This window comes from Oculina patagonica, chromosome 11 (genome assembly GCF_052425735.1).
Source record: "Oculina patagonica isolate OP01 chromosome 11, crgOcupat, whole genome shotgun sequence".
Classification (NCBI taxonomy): Eukaryota; Metazoa; Cnidaria; class Anthozoa; order Scleractinia; family Oculinidae; genus Oculina; species Oculina patagonica.
Genome location: NC_135768.1, coordinates 7,291,077 through 7,312,693, shown reverse-complemented (window position 1 = coordinate 7,312,693; position 21,617 = coordinate 7,291,077). Strand labels below are relative to the sequence as shown.

Below are 21,617 nucleotides of genomic sequence, written 5' to 3'. Positions count from 1 at the left end.
TGACTTGTACTCGCTCAAAACAAAAATTGGAATATCCAGAAAACAAGTCGTTGTTTGCAATATTCAACACGTTCCCGGTAAATTGTATGACTTGTACTCGCTCCGCGCCAAACGCTTGAATAACACAAAAATAAATATTTCACACAAACAGAGCGCAGAGTATTCGTAAATATTTTTTTAAATAGATGAATGATTATTTATAGCTAAAAGCGACGTAGTAGTAGTTTTAAATAGCTTGGACATGTCCAAGCGGTCTTTGGTTTCGCTATGTGATTATATTCAGCCCTCTCTTCTGGTAAAACACTGGAATGAAACAAAATTATACATTTCAGAGAGCAGAGTGTTCATGTTAAACGCGAGTGATCGGCTGATCGCTATTAAACGTTAAATTTTGCGTGACCGTGACAAAAGAGCCGGCTGGGCCGCGTGAGACTGGATCGATTTACCGACAAAAAAAACTAAAAAAAAAAGCTGAAACGACAAAATGTCAGCCAAATTATGAACCGGCTTCGCACGGTTAAAAATTCCCGGAGTTAGAAATTTTGCCAAAACAGGGGAACAGATTATTAACTTTTCTAAAAAGATTTTTGTAAAGCGTATTAATTTGGGTATACCGTAAAATACTGTTAAATAAGCCGACCCCGCCCTCAAACCAGATGTTAAATGCAATTTTTTTTAAAAAAATGTTTTGGGTTTTAGTTTTAGCTCTTACGGGAAAATAAAATTTCTTCAAATAAATCCTGATCGTATGGGTTGTTTTGTATTTTATGTGATTACAATATTTACCCCTTTATTAATGTTCATGTCATGAATTCAGAACTTGGTGTGTGTTTCAAGTCGTTATTTTTAAAACGTTTTAATACTGTGCTTTCAGACGCTATGCCGATCCCTTTTAGAATAAAACTCCAACTTTTTTTTTAAAAAAAATAAGCAAAACCCTTTGACGAAATGCCTCATTTGAAGTTATACTGTAGCCAGATTGTGTTATTTGATTAATCTATGTCCTTAGGAAACTTCGACTTTACCCGACAGATTGTCTTCGCCCCTCTCCCCTCCCCCACCCCCACTACCATCTGGACTCCAACATTAAGTTGAACTTTATCTACTTGACCAACCACAATAGTTCAAAATTGTTTTTTTGTTTGTTTGTTTGTTGTATAGGGAGGGGAATGGGGTTCGTGGAAGAGAGAACGGGAAGGGGAAGGGGTGGGGGGGAAGGTAGGGAAATCTAAAAATGAATTTTCACTTCAAAGTGCTTTGTCACTGGACTTCTTAAGCGTCACAGGATTTCGGCTAAGATTGTTTTTTATACAACCTACAATCTTTACAATCTCTGATTTCATTTTTACTCGAGATCGCATAATGGGATGTGCTAAGTAAATTCACTCATGAAACTTCACTTCATTTGTTTAATATCCTTCATGATACATCGACATATAATGTCATTATCATTCACTCAGCTGTCATGCAATTTGCATAAATCTTATTTTAGAAATTTACAAGCACAATCATCCCTGGACATGTCATTTACATCAACATTGTCATGCATGAATCGGCAGAAGAATCCGTCTGGTGCAGTGCATTCCTGTGATCCGGTGCAAGCAACAAATGGGCAAGAACAGCCGTTTCCACTTCCATCGATGGTAATATGGTTGTCACAATCCTTCCATTCACCTCGGTACTTGACCCTGTCATACCGTTTGGTAAAAGTTTGTCCATCTAAAAGAAATATAAACAGCAAGAAATATTTAGGTAGTTTATGTCGAATTGTTAAAGGAATATTTACAATGGGTTAGGTCTGCTGTAAAAAGGATGCATGATTATTGGACAAGGTCAAACAAAAACCTTGCCAGTTTTCAAATGTGAAGAATTTTCATTTGTCCTGGCCGATGGCAGATGCAAATCATTATTTGCTGGTGACGTAATAATCTGTCATGCAACCAATAAAGAAGGGTGAAAATAAATTAAATGATGATCGATAATAAAAGAGCAGACACGAAAGAATAAATTTCATAAAATTTAATTGAACCACCCAAACCTGTTCATAGTTCAAAATACTAATTTCTTAGTCCCATTTTGGTTTTTGTTATTTTCCTTTGTGAGAAAACAATGTTTTCTGTGTTTTCTGTGTAGTAAGCATATTCCATTTTACAGGTTCAGTGAAGTCTAGAGCCACACAGAAAGTTAAAATGCAAAGATATAGGCTCACAGTTTCTATTAAAAATTAAGTCTAAAGCTATCACTTTTACCATTTTGCTTGCTGTCTTTCTTAGCTTGAGCCACGAACAATACAACGGACACAAGCAGAAGAATAGAAGCGTACTTGAAAGCCATCTTGCCTGAAACTGAGAGGAGAAAAAACCAAAAAAATAGACAAGTTTTATATTTAAAGATACTCTATAATGTTCATGACCGACATATTTATCAGTAAAGTGTAACGTTGGAATTCGAATGCAGCGTAGATCGATAATAACGTCACAATACTGGAGATCAACAGAGAAAAACGTAAAGTTTTGCTTTCCGTAAAGGCTTTTTTGGCATTTTACGAAGAGAAGAAAAACTACTTTTATTGTACCAGCATTGTAACATCACAAGGACTTAATAATTTGCCTATAACTCTGAAATCTAAGCAACCTTGTGAAAAAGAACAGATGAAAAACAATAATATAACAGCAGAGCTTTTTTAAGGCCGAATCTGGTGTGGCAAATTGAAAACAGTTAGTTTTCCCGTGAATCGCTTTTGTTCAAAACGGAAAATGGTCAAAGTTATACTTTAAATTTGTGTAACTTGTTTACAACACAAGGAAAGTACCACTGAAAAGTGAAGCGTTTCTTCAAAGAAATATATGTACCATACCATAAAAATACATAAAAGCCTTATCGTTTTATTTATTTATTTTTTTTTTGTTTCGTCCAATATAACTTAGAATGACACAAACACATCTTACAAGTGGAAAATCTTACCTGAAGAAGTGAAAAGCCACGGACCTCTTGACTGCAATAGCTTAAAGAAAAAAGTGAATACCTCTACACACAGCTCACGAGTTGATATAAGATTTTGAGGAATTCGTGGACGATATCAAGCTGAGATAACTCATTTGGAGGTCCATATCCACGTGTTGAAATAATGGAATCACATGCTGTTCGGCCCATTGGTGCAAAACGTTCTATCAATAAATTTATAGTTCAACTAGTGGTGTATTTTGGTGAATATAACAAAACAATTTACGCTTTGTTAAATCCGTTGATTTACCATTTTACCCGACAAAGAATGTTTCACAAAACAGCTTTTGTTTTTTACGCAAATGAATAGTATATCAATTACTTTTGTATGGCAAGAAGTCGTTAACGCATAAACACTGGAAACATTTGAACTTTCACCCATGAAGTAAGTTCCTTTTCTTACTCTCATTAGACGCCACTTTAACTGGTTTATTTCGTGTAAGGAAGCAGGTGCTCGCATTCCAAGCGTCTGATTGTGGCTTCAAAAAGGCCAGTGAAACCTTACTCGCATATTTGATTTAAAAAAAAAAATGGAAATCGGTAATCGTGAGTAGCGTGAACAATTTTACGGTTGAACGCGTATGTCCAGTGGTGCAACAAACCAGCACCACCATAGAAGACCTGTCGAAGAAGCTGTTTTCGGTGAACCATAAACAAAAAAACACTTGCATGATCGGACAAATGATGTTTGTTTGTTTGTTTCAAGAATTCTTGTGTAGCTTGGCCTATTTTAACAGTAAAACTAAGACACTAATAACAGCTTAGGATTAAATGGAGTAATTGGTTTAAATTTAGCCTTTTTTCTAGATATTCTACGCATTGAGCAAAGTTCAAACCCCTCATTAAATTGAGCTTAAAAAATTTGTAAGCTCAGAAAATTAATAAACTCTTTTTTAGTGTCTCTCCAGATTTTTCATGTTTTTCTGAATTTTAACGACTACAGAAAAAAAAGCAGGTCACTTTATTCATTGACAGAGAAAATTTAAAGTCTTAGATTGAAATATAAATGAGGAGGAACGATTCATCAATTCATCAAGACGTTGCTTTCCGCAAGCCTTAAACATAACAATACTTGCATCATCGGAAAAATGGTCGATGTTTGATTGCCTTATGTTATAGTTAAAAACACCTGTTCATACAGTTAATCCAAAAAAAGCTTCCTAGCTTTAACAATTTCTATTTATCCAATTCTTGCGTTTCAGTTAGATTATAAAGGAATAAATGTAGTTCAAAGCCGAGATCAGAAAAGGTCAGAAAAGCTCAGAAAAATCTCTTTGTGGGTTTTTTCTAGGTTGTTTTGCATACTTTTAAAGAACTTTGAATGAACTGAAAAACAGAAAATTTTATTTAGAACCGAGAAAGGCATGTCTTAAAGCAAAAAAATGGGGAAATCAGATCAACAACCACAGATGACCCGCCGAACAAGATGTTTTCCGTGACCCCCAGGGCCGTAACCGGACCTTTGCCATAGACGAGGCAAGATCTTGCTGGGAGGCTCTGGGGGCTTGCCCTCCAGAAATGTTTCAAATCTAGAAGCTCTAAAACTCTTTCAGATACATTTTTAATGACGAATTTCTTGGGAAAAAACAATCTTGTTCAACTGGGGATTATTTTCCCAACAAAACATATTTTATATGCTATTTACAAGGCTAAAAATGGTTAAAAAATATAAAATTAAAATATTAAAACCATACGTTTTCGGCTGTTTGCCATCATCAGGGTTGTTATTTTTAACCCTTTTTAGCCTTGTAAATAGCATATGATTTATCAAGCGAACGTTATCATTATGGACAAAACATATTTTGTTTTTAATTTTGGGTGAAAACCTAGACGAGGCAAGTGCCTTGTCTTGCCTCTTGCCAGTTATGGCTCTGGTGACCCCTTAAAATAAAACAGTATACCTGCATGATCAGAGAAGTGATGTTTATTTGTTTGAAGAACTGTTTCCTTCTGTTATTGTTAGCTAGATTTGCTTACATATTGAAACGTACTACAACACTGAATTGTATTCCAAAATGATGCTCTTATAAATTCGCAAGCTGAGAAAAAAGACTTATTTACAGTTAATTTGGCCACCAATCTGGGTGAAAATATAAAAATAACCACTTGAACAGTAAAGGAACATTTCAAAAGCACAGTAGTGAAATATAAACGAATGTGAGTGTAGACAAAAGCTGATAAGATTAAAAAGACTGTAATATGGGATTTTGAAACATTGTTAGTCAGAGGAACAGTTCATAAAGTTATTCGCTTTTGTTTCTTACTTTTAATTATTCAACGCCCGGGAGACATTGTTTGTAATGAAGCTATGGTTTTATCATCAATTCCGTAAAAGTAAACTCTTCACTAACCGTATTGGTAGCCGCGAGTATTTGGTAAAACTTAATAAAAAATACCAAACTCAGCCGCGACACAGTCCCTTTTTAAGTTCTAGATTGACCTAAAGCAAGTACCAGTTACAGTTTAGTGACGGATCCGTCCTGCTACAACGGTTGTGAATAATTAATAACGTTTGGTCAATTTTTACGTTCAAGACATAATATAGCCTGAAAATAAAAAATTTGTTTGAAACTCTCGTTGATATGGTGTATGTTTATGTAGACTCTCCAAACATGATTTGACGGAGAATTCATTGCTCATGTGCATTTTGGTAAGTGATGAACCCAGTTCGCAGAAGATCTTTTTTTACTTTACCCTTTCACTGGCTGCAGGATGTAAATATGAGCACTGATTTCTAAACGATGCTTGCTATAAGCACTGATTTCTAAACGATTTTTGCTGTTTCTCCAGCGTTCTTTCTTGAGTTTGAAAAATGGAGAGGCCGTAAACAGTCTAAGGCCGAAAAACTTAGAAATTTCAACTTTCCTGTTTTATTATCTTTCTGTTCCCTACAGATCAAATTGTGCACGGGATCTTGTTGTTCCGAACGAGCATTCAGCGGAGCTAGATAACAGTAAAAGATATTACTGCATTTGAATGTTTAATGTTCTCTTGTTGCGTTTATGTTTAAGAAAGGAATATATCAGTGAAGATTAAATTAGATGATCTCCTACATTACTGAGTGAGTCTCGCGATATGTGTGCTTGTCACTGCTAAAAAAGTGAATCGGCCAGTTCACTTTAAGGTGTTTCCCTTAAAATCAAAGCTTGCGACTGGTTTACTTTCTTTGCTGATAGCTGAAAGGACTTGTTCAAAATATAAAATAACAAACGGCCGCGTAAAAAGGCCCACGTAGCGTTGATCAGTCCTACACCGATAATGCATGCTAGATAATTTTTAAAAGACACTTTTAGTGCGTTAAATTAAATTCCTTCCCGAATTTTCTACTTTAGCGGATGGCTGCTCCAAAAATTATAGGCAGTCACACACTTGTGGTAATAAAAGGCAATTAAACACCGCTTGAACTGGTTTACATTGTGTGAGGAATCAAGCGTTCACAGTCCCATCGCCCGATTGTGGCGGCGAGTAAAGGCCACAGATACCTTACGCGCAAAAAAAATGACAATTGCTACCTTATTAAAGGAAATTAACGCTCCATGAAAATTAAGCGAATTCTTTAAATTCGTGTTAATCTAAGTCGCGTTTGATCGTTAATTTCCGCGACATTATTTAAGTGGAGCGTTAATTTCCGAGACCTTAATTTCTCCCCAATGCAAATTCTGGATACTGACCGAACACATATAGCAACTAGGAAACAACAGCCTTCTCTTTTCTGCACACTATTTTTCAATCTTTTACAATGCAAAAGCCTTAAAGAAATCTCATCTGCAATATTTTCAGTTCACTATTGCTTTCAGAAGAGCGGTTCTCGACATCCTTTTATGCTACAGCCAAAATATCTTTAGAGACATCACTAATCGCGATAATTTTCTTTATTTTGAAAATTCTCCCCTTCTCTCGCGTCAATTTCTTTTATTCGAAAGAAATTTGCCCTCCAATTCGCGTTAATTTCAAGGACCTTAATTTACAGGAGCGTTCGTGCCTAGTTTTACGGTTTAACACCTATGCTCAGTGGTGCTGCAAACTTGTCACCATAGAAGACCTGCTGTCGAAGCTGTTTTCGGTTAACCTTAAACAAAACAGCACTTGCATGATCGGACAAATGTGTTTTATGTTTGAAGGACACTTGTATAGTTTGTTCTATTTTAAAAGCAAAACTTTGACACTATGACACTAATAACAGATGATTAAGAGAAATACTCGTTTAAATTTAGTTTCTCTTCTTCCAGATATGCTACGAATTAAACGAAGTTCATTCCACAAAGCCATGCATTGAGTTTTTTGATTAAATTCGTAAGCTCAGAAAAACCTCTTTGTTGGTATTTCTCCAGATTTTTTACATAAATTTTAGAGTTAAACAGAACAGAAAGAAATTAACATGTTAGATAAAAAGAAAATGAGGAGGAACAATTCACCACCACAGAGTACTTGTCGAAATAGTTGTTTTCCGTGAACCCTTAACAAAACAATACTTGCACTAACGCAAAAATGGGGGGATCTGTTCATACATTAAAGCTATAACACTGACTTATTTCAAAATAAGCTTCCTATATTTCTTGCATTTTAGATCGTCACGGATTGAACGTAGTTCAAATCAGGCGTTTAATATTTTTCTAAATAAAGTCGTAAACTAAAGAAACTCCCTTTGTCAGTATTTCTCTGTGATTTTTTAAAATACTTTTAAAGAACTTTCAATAAAATACGTGTTTCATTAGACGAAAAGAGGAAAAAACCTGGGACATTTTATTAATAGTGACTTCATCAGTAAACATTGAGCGCGAATCTAGCACTAGTAATAATTAACAATTATTCCAGGAGTCCGCGTTGGATACGTAGTGGTAAATAGCCAACGAGGACGCGAAGCGTCGAGTTGGCTATAACCACTCGTATCCAACAAGGGCGAATGAAATAATTGTTTTATTAAATTCTTTTCAAATCGACTGGACATTTCATTTTGATGTAAACGAAGTGATGGTATAAGGAGGCGGGAAAATTTGTGGCGCGGTGTTCACTACTTGAGTTGAATGAAACACGCGAGGAAAGCGAGTAAAAGTTTTCTTTCGAAGATTTTCCTCGGACAATCTCCTCTTAAATCGTCTATTCATGCTTGAAAATTGTGAGTACAATTAAGGTTTACGGAAAGATCCGAAGCAATAGCTTCTCTGGAACTTTTCTCTGGAAGTTTATATGCCTTGTGCAAGTCTAACGAAACAAGGGTTCACCTACTGTACTTGTTTACAGCTCCATGGCTGTCATCGAGCTTGCACTCAGCGTCGATGAAGTTTATTGAAGTTTAAAAGAACAAGATTAAGATTGAAAGTGTTACAAAAAATTGTGTTACTCCCGAAACTGAGCGTGACATTGTTCGTGACATTGTCCATGTGACGTATTTTCCCACGAGGATATTTATTTTAGACTTTCGTCTAGGTCACGTGACAGAGACTTTCCGAGAAGAACTTTAGACGAGAAGTGTTTTGAGTTGATTGTCGAAGGGTGCGACATGTTAAAGCTGAAATTGAGTAAAATGGTTGTGTTACCGAGAATCCTGCGTTCAGTCTGGTAAACGTTTACTTCACCAAACCGAATCCATTCGTAACATTGGGGGCCCGTCCGGGAGTGAAGCACAAGAAGCGTTTACTTTACTACCGTAACCAGGAAAGGTGCAGATTTATTCAAGTTGTGTTGTTTGTGGCGATTTGTGAAGCTTATCGTCGAGGAGAATCGAAGGACAAGCAAGTGGCATCTGTGAGAATTGTTTGTTTCGATTATTTGTTGTGTGTAGAATACAAGAAGTGTTTATTTACTAAACTAAACCGCAGGAAAGGAACAGATTCATTCAAGGTGTGTGGTTTGTGTCGATTTGTCGAGTTTATCGTCGAGAAAAATCGAAAGTAAATTGTGTGGAATTGTGTGGATTGTTTGTTTTGACTATTTGCCGTGTGAGTGGAGCACAAGAACGAAGAGTTTATTTACTACCGTCAATGCAGGAAAGAAACAAATTAATTCGAAGTGTGTGGTTTGTGGAACTCATCGTCGAGGAGAATCGAATAACAAGTGATTCGCGTTTGTGAAGATTGTTTGCTTCGATTATTTTGTGGTAAACTTTTAATCGTCTTGAGCAATGGAGAAGTTTATTCAGATGGGAGAAAAGTTTGGACTCGAAGAAGAAAAGCTGCTGAAATTTGTAAAAGAACAAGAGGAGAAAGAGGAAAGACTTCAGAGGGAGAAAGAGGAAAAAGAGGAAAGACTTCAGAGAGAAAAAGAAGAGAATGAGGAGAGACTTCGAACACAACAAGAAGAGAAAGAAGAGAAACGTCGACAACAAGCAGAAGAGAGAGACGAGAAACGTCGGCAGGAAGAAGATGAGAAAGAAGCGAGACGCCAGGAACGTGAGCTCCGAAAAATGGAAAGGGAAGCGGAACTTTTGAGACAGAAAGAAGCGATCGAAGCCGCTAAAAGACAGAACGAGTTGGATCTCGCACGTTTGGCGGGTGATGGACATTTTCCCGCGCAACCAAACAATAACAGAGAGGACCGAGCCAAGACACCTAAGTATCGTCGTTTGTGGATGGCAAGGATGACCTCGATGCTTATCTTCAGCGTTTTGAACGGTTCGCTACGAACGCTAAGTGGGAGAAAAATGGTTGGGCTACAAAGCTTAGTGCTCTGTTGACAGGTCGCGCCCTGGATGTTTATTCACGCTTGTCAGAGGAAGCCGCTACGGATTACGATAAAATGAAACTGGCACTGATGAAGAGGTATGATTTAACTGAGGACGGCTACCGTCGTAAATTTAGAGTATCTAAGCCTGAGATTGATGAAAGTCCTGATCAGTTTATTGTGCGCTTGAGTACACATCTAATGCGGTGGGTCGAACTCTCTAAGACCACTAAGAGCTTTGATGGCCTAAGAGATTTGATAGTCAAGGAGCAATTCATCAATTCATGTCCAAAGGAACTAGCCATTCACTTACGTGAAAGGGCTCCAGAGACACTGGAACAGATATCCCAGATTGCTGATCAGTACTTACTAGCTCATGGAAAGCACGTGTTTAGTAGTGGACGAAGTAGACCACCCGCCCCACCCCAAAAGGATGATGACGCAAAGAAACCGCCCATTCAGTCTAGCCAGGTACAGTGTTACAAGTGCAATGGTCGAGGGCATAAAGCTGCTAACTGTCAGGCCGTATTAAGGCCGTGTTTCTTGTGTGGAAGGCAAGGACATGAAGCGAGAAATTGCCAAGTGTCTCTCAAAGTGAATTTGTGGAAGGCTGGAGGATCGAGTAAGTCTCGTGTACCTGCAGCACCACGTCACCAAGTGAGTGCTGGCTGTCTAGTTCAGTCACCCCAGCTAAACGCTACGCCAGAGGAAGTCAAGTCTTGTATTGAAGAGGATCAGCTCCTTTTAACCTGTGGAAAAAGGATTCCGTTGCTGAGCAATGCGTGCGTGGAGCCGTTGACTGGAGCTAGAAGCAAGATGCCTGTTGTAAAGGATAGAGTGGGTGAAAAGACAGTGGATGTTCTGAGAGACACTGGTTGCAGTGGTATCGTAGTAAAGGAGTTAGTTTCAGAGGAGCAGTACACTGGTAACTTCAATTGTATGCTGCTTATAGACAATACAGTGGAAAAGTACCTATTGCGAAGATCACTGTGAAGACCCCTTACCTGTCAGGAGAAGTTAAAGCACAGTGCCTCCCCAATGCGATCTATGACCTTATCGTTGGTAATGTGCCTGGTGCAAGAGCCGCAGATGATTCAGACCCCAGCTGGCAGAAAGCGTGTGCCGCGACCACTAGAGGTCAAGCTAAGAAAGCCGGAAAACATACGCCATTGAAGGTACCAAGTTCATCAGAGAGTCCCATAGTAGACAGAGAGAAGCTTATGCAGTTGCAGCGTGAGGATGAGAGTTTGAAAAAGTACTGGAATCGCGATGACACTCGAGTAAAGGGTCAAGCTGAGATTTCATTTGAGCAAAAGAGCGGAGTCCTGTACCGAGTTTACAAGCACCCGTACGTAAATAGTGGAAAGCCAGTGAGACAAGTTCTGGTTCCAGCCCCGTTGAGACGCCAAATCATGGATGTAGCTCACGGGTCAATAATGGGTTGACACATGGGCATAAAGAAGACAGCTGACAAAATTCAGGCTGCGTTCTACTGGCCTGGTATCCAAGGAGACGTCACACGACATTGTAAATCCTGTGATGTATGTCAGAAGACCGTACCAAAGGGGTCAGTCCCTAAAGTTCCGTTGGAGAAGATGCCCATAATTGACAAGCCGTTTAAAAGAGTAGCAATCGACCTGGTCGGTCCGATAAGCCCGCCAAGCGAGGAGGGACACAGATACATACTGACGCTCGTGGATTATGCAACTCGATACCCAGAAGCTGTGCCGCTGAAGAACATTGATACAGAAACCGTTGCAGAAGCCCTAGTAGACATCTTCAGCCGCCTTGGAGTACCGGAAGAGATCCTTAGCGATCTGGGAACACAGTTCGTCTCTGAATGTATGAAGGAGGTTATGCGTCTCTTGGGTATCAAGCAGTTGACAACAACTCCGTACCACCCTATGTGTAATGGAATGACCGAAAAATTTAATGGATCACTGAAGTTAATGCTGAAAAGATGATGCAGTGAGCAGCCGAAGCAGTGGCATCGCTACATCAATCCGCTGCTGTTCGCTTACCGTGAAGTTCCCCAGGAGTCTACAGGATTTGCACCGTTTGAGCTATTGTATGGGAGAGCTGTCAGAGGACCCATGTACATTCTGAAGGAACTGTGGACGAAAGAAGTAGAAGAACCAGAAGTAAAGAACAGTTACCAGTATGTCTTCGAGCTGCGCGAGAAGCTAGAAGATACTCTCAACCTTGCCCACAGTGAGTTGCAGAAATCCCAGCAGAAAGGGAAGCACTACTATGACCGCAAAACGAAGGTCCGCAAGTTCCAGCCAGGGGACAAGGTACTTGTATTACTGCCAACTGACCACAACAAGTTGCTAATGCAGTGGAAAGGTCCTTTTGAAGTCAGCGCTGTTGTAGGCCTTAACGATTACAAGGTCAAAGTCAAAGGCAAAGAGAGAGTTTACCATGCCAACCTTCTCAAGAAGTATTTTGAGCGAGATGAGCCTGCAGAAGTGTCCGCGGTGGCAATTGAGGCTGAGACTGAAGAGACAGAAGTTGAAGCCGACTTCCTGGAGATTGGAGGATATGTACCGAAGGAGTCCATCTATGACGTGACTACGGGTTCCAATCTTAGAGATGACCAACGAGATGAGTTTTTGAACTTGGCACATCAGTTTTCAAGTCTGTTCACCGAAGCCCCTGGTACCACGAACCTGGTTCAGCATCACATCAAGCTTACGTCAGTGGAGCCAGTCAGATCTAAGCCGTATCCAGTTCCTTACAGCCTCAGAGAATCTCTTAAGGAGGATATTAACAATATGATTAAGATGGGCGTGGTCAGAGAATCCAATTCGCCGTATTCGTCACCCGTTGTTGTTGTGAAGAAAAAAGATGGAACGAACAGGGTATGCTTTGATTACAGAAAGTTGAACAAGCTAACTGTATTTGATCCTGAACCAATGCCAACGGCAGAGGAGCTATTTCAGAAATTGAATGGTGACAAGTACTTTTCGAAGATTGACCTTAGCAAAGGATACTGGCAGATAACCATACCGGAGGAAGATATCCCGAAGACAGCCTTTGTAACGCCTGATGGGTTGAATGAGTTCTTGAAAATGCCATTTGGGATGGTTAACTCCGCAGCAACCCTTAAACGCGCCATGAAAAGATTACTGAAGGATCTGCCAAACGTCGAATTCTACTGGGACGATATCCTAGTCCACACCCATACGTGGGAGGAGCATCTCGAAGCCCTTCGCAAGCTATTCAAGCGACTACTACAATTCGGGTGACAGTCAGACCAAGCAAGTGCATTTTTGGCGTAGACAGTGTTGAGTTTCTTGGTCATCAGTTGCAGTGTGGTCTAGTGGGACTTCATGAGGATAATGTGGCTAAGATTAGAGACGCCCCAAGACCTACCACCAAGAAGCAGATCCGTTCGTTCATGGGATTGGCCGGATACTACCGAGATTTCATCCCAAATTTTGCCGCAGTAGTAGCTCCCCTCTCGGACCTAACACGCAAGGGCCAGCCGAACAGAGTGGAGTGGGGTGAAGCCCAGGAGAGAGCCTATCAGTCAGTCAAGGCACACCTTACAAGCACGCCAATTCTGCATCTCCCTGATCTTAGCAAGACGTACTACTTGAGGACTGACGCATCAGATAATGGCATTGGCGCTGTTCTAATGCAAGAGCATGAAGGAAAGCTGTTTCCAGTTTGTTACGCTAGCAAGAAACTGTCCAACGCGGAGCGAAATTATTCTACTATCGAGAAGGAGTGTTTAGCCATTGTGTGGGGGATCAAGAGATTTCCCCTAGACTTGTATGGAGTGCGTTTTGTACTGCAGACGGATCACGAGCCTCTCAAGTACATGAACAGTGCTAAGTTCGTGAACAGTCGCCTTATGCGCTGGGCGATCTTTCTTCAGAGCTAGAACCTGAAGGTTGAAGCTATCAAGGGATCAGACAATGTTGGAGCAGACTACCTGAGCCAAGCGGTTGAGTAAGAAGGACAAATCTAAGACACTGGACTCCCCCCCCAATCGTGTTTAGTCAATTTTTCGTTATTATGGAGAAATTTTTGCAAATTTCTTTTCAAGAGGGGGTTATGTTACAAAAAATTGTGTTACTCCCGAAACTGAGCGTGACATTGTTCGTGAAATTGTCCATGTGACGTATTTTCCCACGAGGATATTTATTTTTAGACCTTCGTCTAGGTCACGTGACAGAGACTTTCCGAGAAGAACTTTAGACGAGAAGTGTTTTGAGTTGATTGTCGAAGGGTGCGACATGTTAAAGCTGAAATTGAGTAAAATTGTTGTGTTACCGAGAATCCTGCGTTCAGTCTGGTAAACGTTTACTTCACCAAACCGAATCCATTCGTAACAGAAAGGTGACAAACTTAACTGACGTGCTAATCCTTATTTTACGTCGAACACTAAATGAAATTGTGTCAGTTTTCTGGTTTTCTGGTAAATTATTTGCTCCGTTTCGTCTTCGTCCAGCCGCTCTTGTTGTACATTTACAAGTATTTTTTATTAAACTTTTCCGGTCAATCCTTTTGTTTTGCGTGGTCGAGTCAACTATGGCATTTTTGTGGTATTTGTGTGGTTTTAGTGAAAGCACTGCCGATTATTTCTTGTATATAAAGCTCGTCAATTTTGCTTTTTTCAACCATTTTTCTGATGGAACTTTCGCTTTCCGCAGGAAATTTTTTAGCTGAGCGGCACTTGCCGCACTCGTTTCCCATATAATATAAGGTCAATCGTGGGTATAACGGCTGGTATCCGAAATCCAGTGAACCAATGAGAAAGCTAGAAATGCATTATCCGAGGTTGAGTATTTAATAATATGCCTTATTCATGATAGCCGCTGTTTTTTTCGCTTTATAATGCAAATTACGCACGTGATTTCTGAAGGGGCAAACAAGCTTTAAATTGACAAATGTCAGCTGGTTTCTTATATGTCTGATATTTTTTTCATACCATGCTTTAGTTTCAGTATTGTTGTTAACATACTCTAAGCTTTACGCAATTTCGGCGCTTTCATAAAAATAAAACGGCTTGCGTAGCTAACAAGTCAAGTTAACTGGCAACTCTTTCAAACAAACCTTAATAATGCAATCATTATTTCATATCTTGGATCTGAAATGTCATTTTGGCGCAGTTAGTCCACTACACTCATGGAATTTTTTTGATGTTTATTTAACATCTTTCGTGGTACATCGAAATAATATTATAATCAATCACTCAGCTGTCATGCAATTTGCATAAATCTTATTTTGTAAATTTACATGCACAATCCGCCCTGGACATGTCATTGACATCAACATTGTCATGCAGGAATTGGCAGAAAAATCCGTTCAGTGTAATACATTCCTTTGATCCGGTGCAAGCCACGAACGGGCAAGAACAGCCGTTTCCACTTCCATCGATCGTAATATGGTTATCACAATCTTTCCATGCACCTAGGTACTTGACTTTTTTATACAGTTTGCGAAAAGTTTGCCCATCTAAAAGAAACATACGCAGCAAAAATATAATATTTTAGGGTTGAATTTCAACTACTAAAAGAAATATCACTTATAAGGATGCATAATTACTGGATAATTAACGTTAAACACAATGTCTTATCTTAGTTTTCAAATGCGAATAGAATAAGTTCGCTACCAGTATTTTCTCATTTGCAGCATGTGACACTTGGACAAGTTGTCACCAAGGTCAATAATTAATTAAAGAAATAACTAAAGGCTTCACTAAATTATATTATTAAAGCGATATTATAGGAAAATTTACTAAGAAGTCATTCTAAGGAGTCCCTTTTGTTTTTAGCGAGTTTGCTGCAAGTAGTTATTGTCGCACCTTCTTGTAGTCATACTATTGACAGTTTTATTAACAAAACTGAAAGCTGTTCTTAATTCCATGAGAAATTTGTAGCACTCATTCCTGTCTTAAGCGAACTTTCCACAGTGTTCATGTTAGCTTAATCTCATCGATAGCCAATCGGATTGCGAGATTCGTCTGAGCCATGCGATTTCTGCCTGACACCGTTTTACATGCATGCTTGCTGTCAACATCCTTTAACAATTTACACTAATGTTCCAACCATAGGCGTACGGGCACCTTCGGACCTGGGGGGGCAGAGACCTTATTGCCCGAAAAAAAAATGGCATGGGTTGAAAGCCGAATAAAGAGGCATATAAAATGGACCAAAAAAACGTGCATTGAAATAGTTGTTCACAAAACTTGCCTGCTTGCTTAAAGAAAACGATAGTTCTTTAATTAATCGCGTGGCGTTGCCGAAGGTGTCAATGCAGTGAATCCTTTTTCTTTGGAAATATTTAATTTATTCACTCCAGTTAAGCAAAAATTAAAGTATATTTGGAAGGCAACGTACATTGTTTTTCCCCCACTTGAAAGTTATACAAAAGCGTGTGAAACATTCAAGGATGATTGGGTTGAAACATTTTGTTAAATTTGTAACCGTATCGCAGGTTTGTTGCAAGGTCTTACAGTGGATCCACCGAGCACAAACGCTCAAGCTATGGAAAAGCCTGCTGATTGCAACTGTATCAAACTGAGGGGTCACGCAGAATTTGGAGAAAAATCGAACATGATTATAGCAATTTGCGCGTGAGAGGAAACGAAAGCAGATAAATGAAAAATTTACACTTTTGAACCACAAAGTTCGGTATATTTCCAATACTTTTTTCCTGTTGATGTAATTCGTTTTGTTTGCAATGTTGAGATTTGTCGGCTTATTTTCTTTTTTATTCTAGGCTTGTTTCCCGAATTCTTATCATTTTGCCCGAAAAATTTCGGCAATGGGGGGGGGGGGGGCTGCAGCACCCGTTGCCTCCCCGCCTCGTACGCCTATGGCTTCCAACGGATTTTTATCATACGGACGCCCAAGAACGGATTGCAATCGCTCATTACGACAGGGACGGCAGAGCCGGGGGAGCTGGGGGGGGGCTTTAGCCCCCCCACTTTTACGGAAAAAATAAAGAAATAATAAGAGCAGAATCTCTTAAGCCCCCCCCCCCACTTCAAGTCACTAGTCAGCGCCCCCCCCCCCCCAGTCTGAAAAATGCTCCGCCGTCCATGTACGGCGACTTGTGAAACTTCTGCTTCGAAACAAAATTAGAAACCTTTACCGTTTTGTTCGCTCTCGTCAGCTTTCTCGATGTGCCTGTCATCGGCAGTCAATAATGCAACAGTCTGCCCTGTCAACAGCAAAATAGCACAGGTGTATTTGAAAGCCTTCATTGCTGTAAAGGATAAAAAGAAAGACAAAGATGAGAAAAAGCACAACATTCATTGCTATTTTTCAGTCGTATCAAGAAAAGTACCTCAACATTGATAACAATAGAACACACGAGGAATTTGTCGAAGTTTCCGATTATCCGATTAGCATACGAGCGGGAAATTTAAACACTCGGAAAGACTGAAGAAAAGACAAGTTCTCCCCGGGGAGGGTGATACTGGTAGGATTCAATCGGTGCAAAGAGGGACGGTGCGGGGGACGAGTAAACGCAACGATTGCAGCTTGGAAGGCCTTAGCTCACAACTTTGATATCGCCACTGTTTGCTTTTATATTGCTTTAAACCGGCCAAAGATACATTTAACTATTTATCCAGAGACGCACTACACTAGACACTGACTATTGTCTAGTGCTTAATCCTTCTATCTCTAGCACTTTTTATACTTTAAAACATTTCACAGCTACTTTGACAGGCTCAGCAAGTCTATTTTTTAGCCGGGAACATCCAACGCTTGACAAAATTGAGCAACAAAAATTCGAAGGACCACTGACTGACAAAGAATGCTCTGAAGCAATGAAATCAATGGTATCTGGTAGATCGCCTGGAATGGACGGCCTTCCCGTAGAATTCTATAAAACATTTTGGAAGGAGGTCTCTAACTATTGATAAAATAACTCAGAAACTACGCGCGCTCTGATTGGTCAAAAACCTGTGTACTATTGTACCGGTAAAGTCCCGCTTCTGTCCCGACATGGCTGCACTACGCTCGATTACGCATAAGGACGAAGAATTAACGTTAGTTTAATGTATTCTTTTGGTCTATATTATGGTTAAAAGGGATGATATATGATTATCGTAAATGATCATTATGAAAATCTACTGAGGGTGGATCACAAAATTGAATTTTCCCGCCCACCACAGTTGAGCAAAGGAACTAGAGAAAAAAGCGAAAACACAGAGACAAACACTGACTGAGTGAGAAGTAACGGAATAAACAGATCCGCTTTCACTGGACTGGAAAATATGGATATGGTTCCATTCAACATCAATTCGGAAATGTTATTTGAAATGAATTAAAACTGATCAAATTTGTCGCGATGAACTAGAATTATTTTGATGGCAGAACCTAACACTGAGTTCTTGTACGCGCTTAAATTATATCTTTAGTTTTACGTGCTTTAAGTCTGTTATTCGGCGAAAACGAAAGAATACGAAATAAATAAATTCAGAACAAATTTCTAAAGCAGTGTTTGTGGAACTATAACCTTTATTCTCAATACCATCGTCAGTCTGTGAAGTTTGTAAACTTGCAAAGTTTTCGTGCAGTCTTTTACCTGCTTTTACTTTTGCGGTAAATGACTCCGGCCACAATTTGCTAGATTTCCAGGTCAAAGAACTTTAAAATCGTTGAATACATTTCATACCGTGACAGTTTGTCTTTTTCCTTTCATTTCTTTTGACCTTCATAGCTTTAAAAGAACTTTTAAACATTTTTGTCGCGTCGATTTGTGGGTTTTGTGTGTGGAGCTGAACCTGTGATTTATTCTTTCGGCCGCTGTGATTGGTTTACCGCGTCATTCGATGAGTTTGTTGAGAATAAAACATTTGATTACGAAAAATAAAACAGATTTCTATTTCTTTGAAGAACGTTTTCTATAGTTATTTTATAAAAGCAATAAACCACACCTTCTAGGGCTTTACTGGCGTAATAAAGCCACTTGGGATGTTGGGAGAACACTTGAAAAGCTTGTAAATCACTCGCCTGACGGCTCGTGATTTACAACTTTTCTCGTGTTCTCCCAACATCCCCGCGTGGCTTTATTACGCCCGTAAAGCCCTAGAAAGTGTGGTTGCCTCAACAAAAGCTATCAAAAAGGTAAGCTTGCTTTGACGAAAAGAAGGGGTTTCCTTTCACTGAACTCCAGGAAAGACAAGTTACTACACGAACTAAAAAAATAGGAGACCTATAACTTTATAAAATTGCGATAATAAAATCGCGTCCAAGGCAATTGCTTCACGTCTCAAAATTGTGTTGCAAAATTTGATAGACCGCGACTAAACGGTCTCTTTTTTAATGGCGTTCAGTTGCAGAAAATATTTGCTTGATCAATAGTGTCATCTCATACACCGAGTGCAAGAATATCCCTGGGTTACTTCTCTTCATTGATTTTAAGAAAGCTTTCGGTGCCATTGAATGGGCATTTGTTCAGAAGACGCTTCATCATTTTGGCCTCGGCTCATCTTTTATTAAATGGATTAATCTGTTTTATTGTGACATTCCAACCCGTGTTGTAAATAATGGCTGGTCAAGTGTTTTCTTTGAATTAACACGAGGAGTAAGGGGTCACTACAAATTCTTTGCAATGATAAACATCTCAAATGGGCGGATGGCAAAGTGAAGTCTTTAGGTGTTTGGTTCTGCATCGATCACGAACAAAGCATGAAGACAAACTGCGAAGACAAAAGTCCAGAATGTAGAAAAAATTTAAAATATTAATTAGCAAAAAAAAAAATAAAACTGATTTTGTAAGTAAGGTTTTTCGAATTATTCGAACTCTGCAATTCAAAATCCAACTAACGATTTCGTTTTTCGCTGTCGTCAATCATAATTATCATGATGGCGACAGCCAATGAACCATTGAAACCAGAAACAAACAAAATAGATTGAAATCTACCAATCACAACTGACAGACGTGACCTTTGACCCGGTTGAAGTGAACTTCTATTTCCCGAGAGGCCCGCTAAGATGATTGACGGCAAAAAGCGTAAACCGTTGGTTGAGGATTGAATTTTAGAGTTCGCATATCACTGAAAACCACAATAAAGAGTTATCTATTTTCATACTTGTATGGCCCAGGGCAGAGTGCAAGGTTACACTTTTGTCGCGCAAACGCGTTGAAAACACGTGCAATCGGTTTTCCACCTGGGGGAAAGCCGAGGCCTTTTTCATTCGATTTCTTTTTTCTCGTAGTCCGACCAGCACTGAGTTATATTCATACATAGGCGATTGTGGTAAAACATCATCCACAACCGCGCACATTCGCCAGATGAATTAATTTCCAAAAGAGGAGAAAGACATTGGGTACAGAACGGTTCGTAAAAGTTCAATTGGCGGGAAAAGTGTGAAATTCATCCGCATATGCAAATTCGGGACAGTTAATTCTGAACAGTGGAAAGGGAATACATCTTTGACAACGGTAATGATTTTGGCAAACACGTAAAACGGCGACATACCATACATTTTAATTATTTGTGTTAAGCTAAATAAATATTAGTTCTTGTGAGGTGCGAATATAAACAACAATCAATAACAATTGCGAATCCGATATAACTTGATTAAATTTTGTTTGTGTGATGTATAGTTGTCATATTCGTGAGAAAAGTCTGACATTTCTCCCTAAACGCAGACAGCAGAAATGGCCTACAGCGCATGAAATTTTCATCTTTGACAACGGCAATGATCCTTCCATATTAATTAGAATATTAACTTTTTTAAAGATACTAGTGCATCCATACATTTTATTACATTTACATTTTACTTTTAATTTCCTTTACGATACGAAAAACAATAAAATTTGCCGCCATCAATATTCGTAATAAAATTATAAAAAAAAAATTGTTATTCTTTTTTTTCTGTATTTTGTCTACGTTTTGCGAATCCGATACATTAATTAAATTTTGCCTGTGTCACCTAAACTATTCTATGTTTTCCCCTTTCGCAAAGTGCCATTCCGTTTGCATGTGTTCAGATTTTACAGTTTTCCTATTAGCAAAGGTTTTAAAGCAAGGTGAAAATAAGACGGATGGTCCAAAACAATTGGGTTCACATGGCTTCCCAACCGAAATAAATATCCGATATAGCTATCTAACACGTAAACAACAACACAGTATACATAAAGTGCTCTTAGAGGATTTAGCAAGTACTAACTTAAGCCTGCATTTCTCATAAACATCGCTTCAAGCGCGCTTCGAATTAATTGAACTTGACGCGCTTCAGTAGTGCAAAGCGCCGTTTTCAATGTAATTGTACTTAGTTTTGTTCAGGAGCGCTTTGGTATTAGGCGCTAAGCGTGCTTTCGGCAATTTTGTCGATTTTTTTAGTCTTTTTTCTTTCAAATCCCAAAGAGTTAAATGCATAGACGAAATTGGTAAAGCGAGAATTTTATCCACAAACGCGCGTTTTTCAAGTTGTCTGACTGTGGCCAACATCACCGACGCGTTCAGCGTTAGCACTTTTTGCTGAAAGACATGTGCTTTGTAATTATCAGAGCAACATACTTCTAGGATCGAAAGGTCCTGTTACATGCCAAGATCGACAAGAAATGAAAGCTTAAATTAAATTAAATTAATGCATAAATGGCGCTCTTTTATGATCTTGACAGTGATACTAAGATCTTACCTACCTTCGAAACTCGTCGTTGAATAATTGTTTCAATCTTTGGTATAGGTGGTGTTGTATCAGATCTCAAGTAATCAAAACCTGCACAAAATGAAAAAAAGATCTGGTTTTTGTTGCAGTTTTTTTTTTTTGTAACTTCAAAGAATCAAATTCGAAAAAACTACTACGTCTCAAATTGATCCTACCTGACTTTTCCTGACAAACAACAGTCCGAACTAATATGAGGCGGTGGGTTTTGATGAAATTTCGAGTTTTGTGATTGGTTGCATTTAAATGGTGACTTTTATTTTAGCCCAGGGATATACGAAACCTTTTTCGCAGTCTTGACAACGTACTGCT

At 39.1% G+C, this 21,617-nt stretch overlaps 2 protein-coding genes across 2 annotated transcripts; both read right to left on the bottom strand.

The window, feature by feature from the left end:
• Positions 1–1,404: 1,404 nt before the first annotated feature.
• Positions 1,405–3,027, bottom strand: LOC144630285 (uncharacterized). The gene is made up of 3 exons (XM_078488617.1): positions 2,965–3,027; positions 2,250–2,345; positions 1,405–1,719 (listed from the first exon to the last, which is right to left on the bottom strand). The coding sequence occupies exons 2-3, from the start codon at positions 2,332–2,334 to the stop codon at positions 1,484–1,486; spliced, it is 321 nt and encodes a 106-aa protein (XP_078344743.1). The 5' UTR covers positions 2,335–2,345; positions 2,965–3,027; the 3' UTR covers positions 1,405–1,483.
• Positions 1,405–21,476, bottom strand: LOC144630283 (uncharacterized). The gene is made up of 5 exons (XM_078488615.1): positions 21,464–21,476; positions 21,283–21,359; positions 16,771–16,884; positions 14,867–15,129; positions 1,405–1,455 (listed from the first exon to the last, which is right to left on the bottom strand). The coding sequence occupies exons 3-4, from the start codon at positions 16,880–16,882 to the stop codon at positions 14,894–14,896; spliced, it is 348 nt and encodes a 115-aa protein (XP_078344741.1). The 5' UTR covers positions 16,883–16,884; positions 21,283–21,359; positions 21,464–21,476; the 3' UTR covers positions 1,405–1,455; positions 14,867–14,893.
• Between the last annotated feature and the right edge of the window lie 141 nt (positions 21,477–21,617).

Coding starts and splice junctions, on each gene's coding strand:
- LOC144630285 (XM_078488617.1), bottom strand. CDS start 2,334: ATGGCTTTCAAGTACGCTTCTATTCTTCTGCTTGTGTCCGTTGTATTG. Junction 1,720..2,249: donor GAAAGACAGCAAGCAAAATG/GTAAAAGTGATA, acceptor TATTTCTTTTAG/ATGGACAAACTTTTACCAAA.
- LOC144630283 (XM_078488615.1), bottom strand. CDS start 16,882: ATGAAGGCTTTCAAATACACCTGTGCTATTTTGCTGTTGACAGGGCAG. Junction 15,130..16,770: donor TGACGAGAGCGAACAAAACG/GTAAAGGTTTCT, acceptor TGTTTCTTTTAG/ATGGGCAAACTTTTCGCAAA.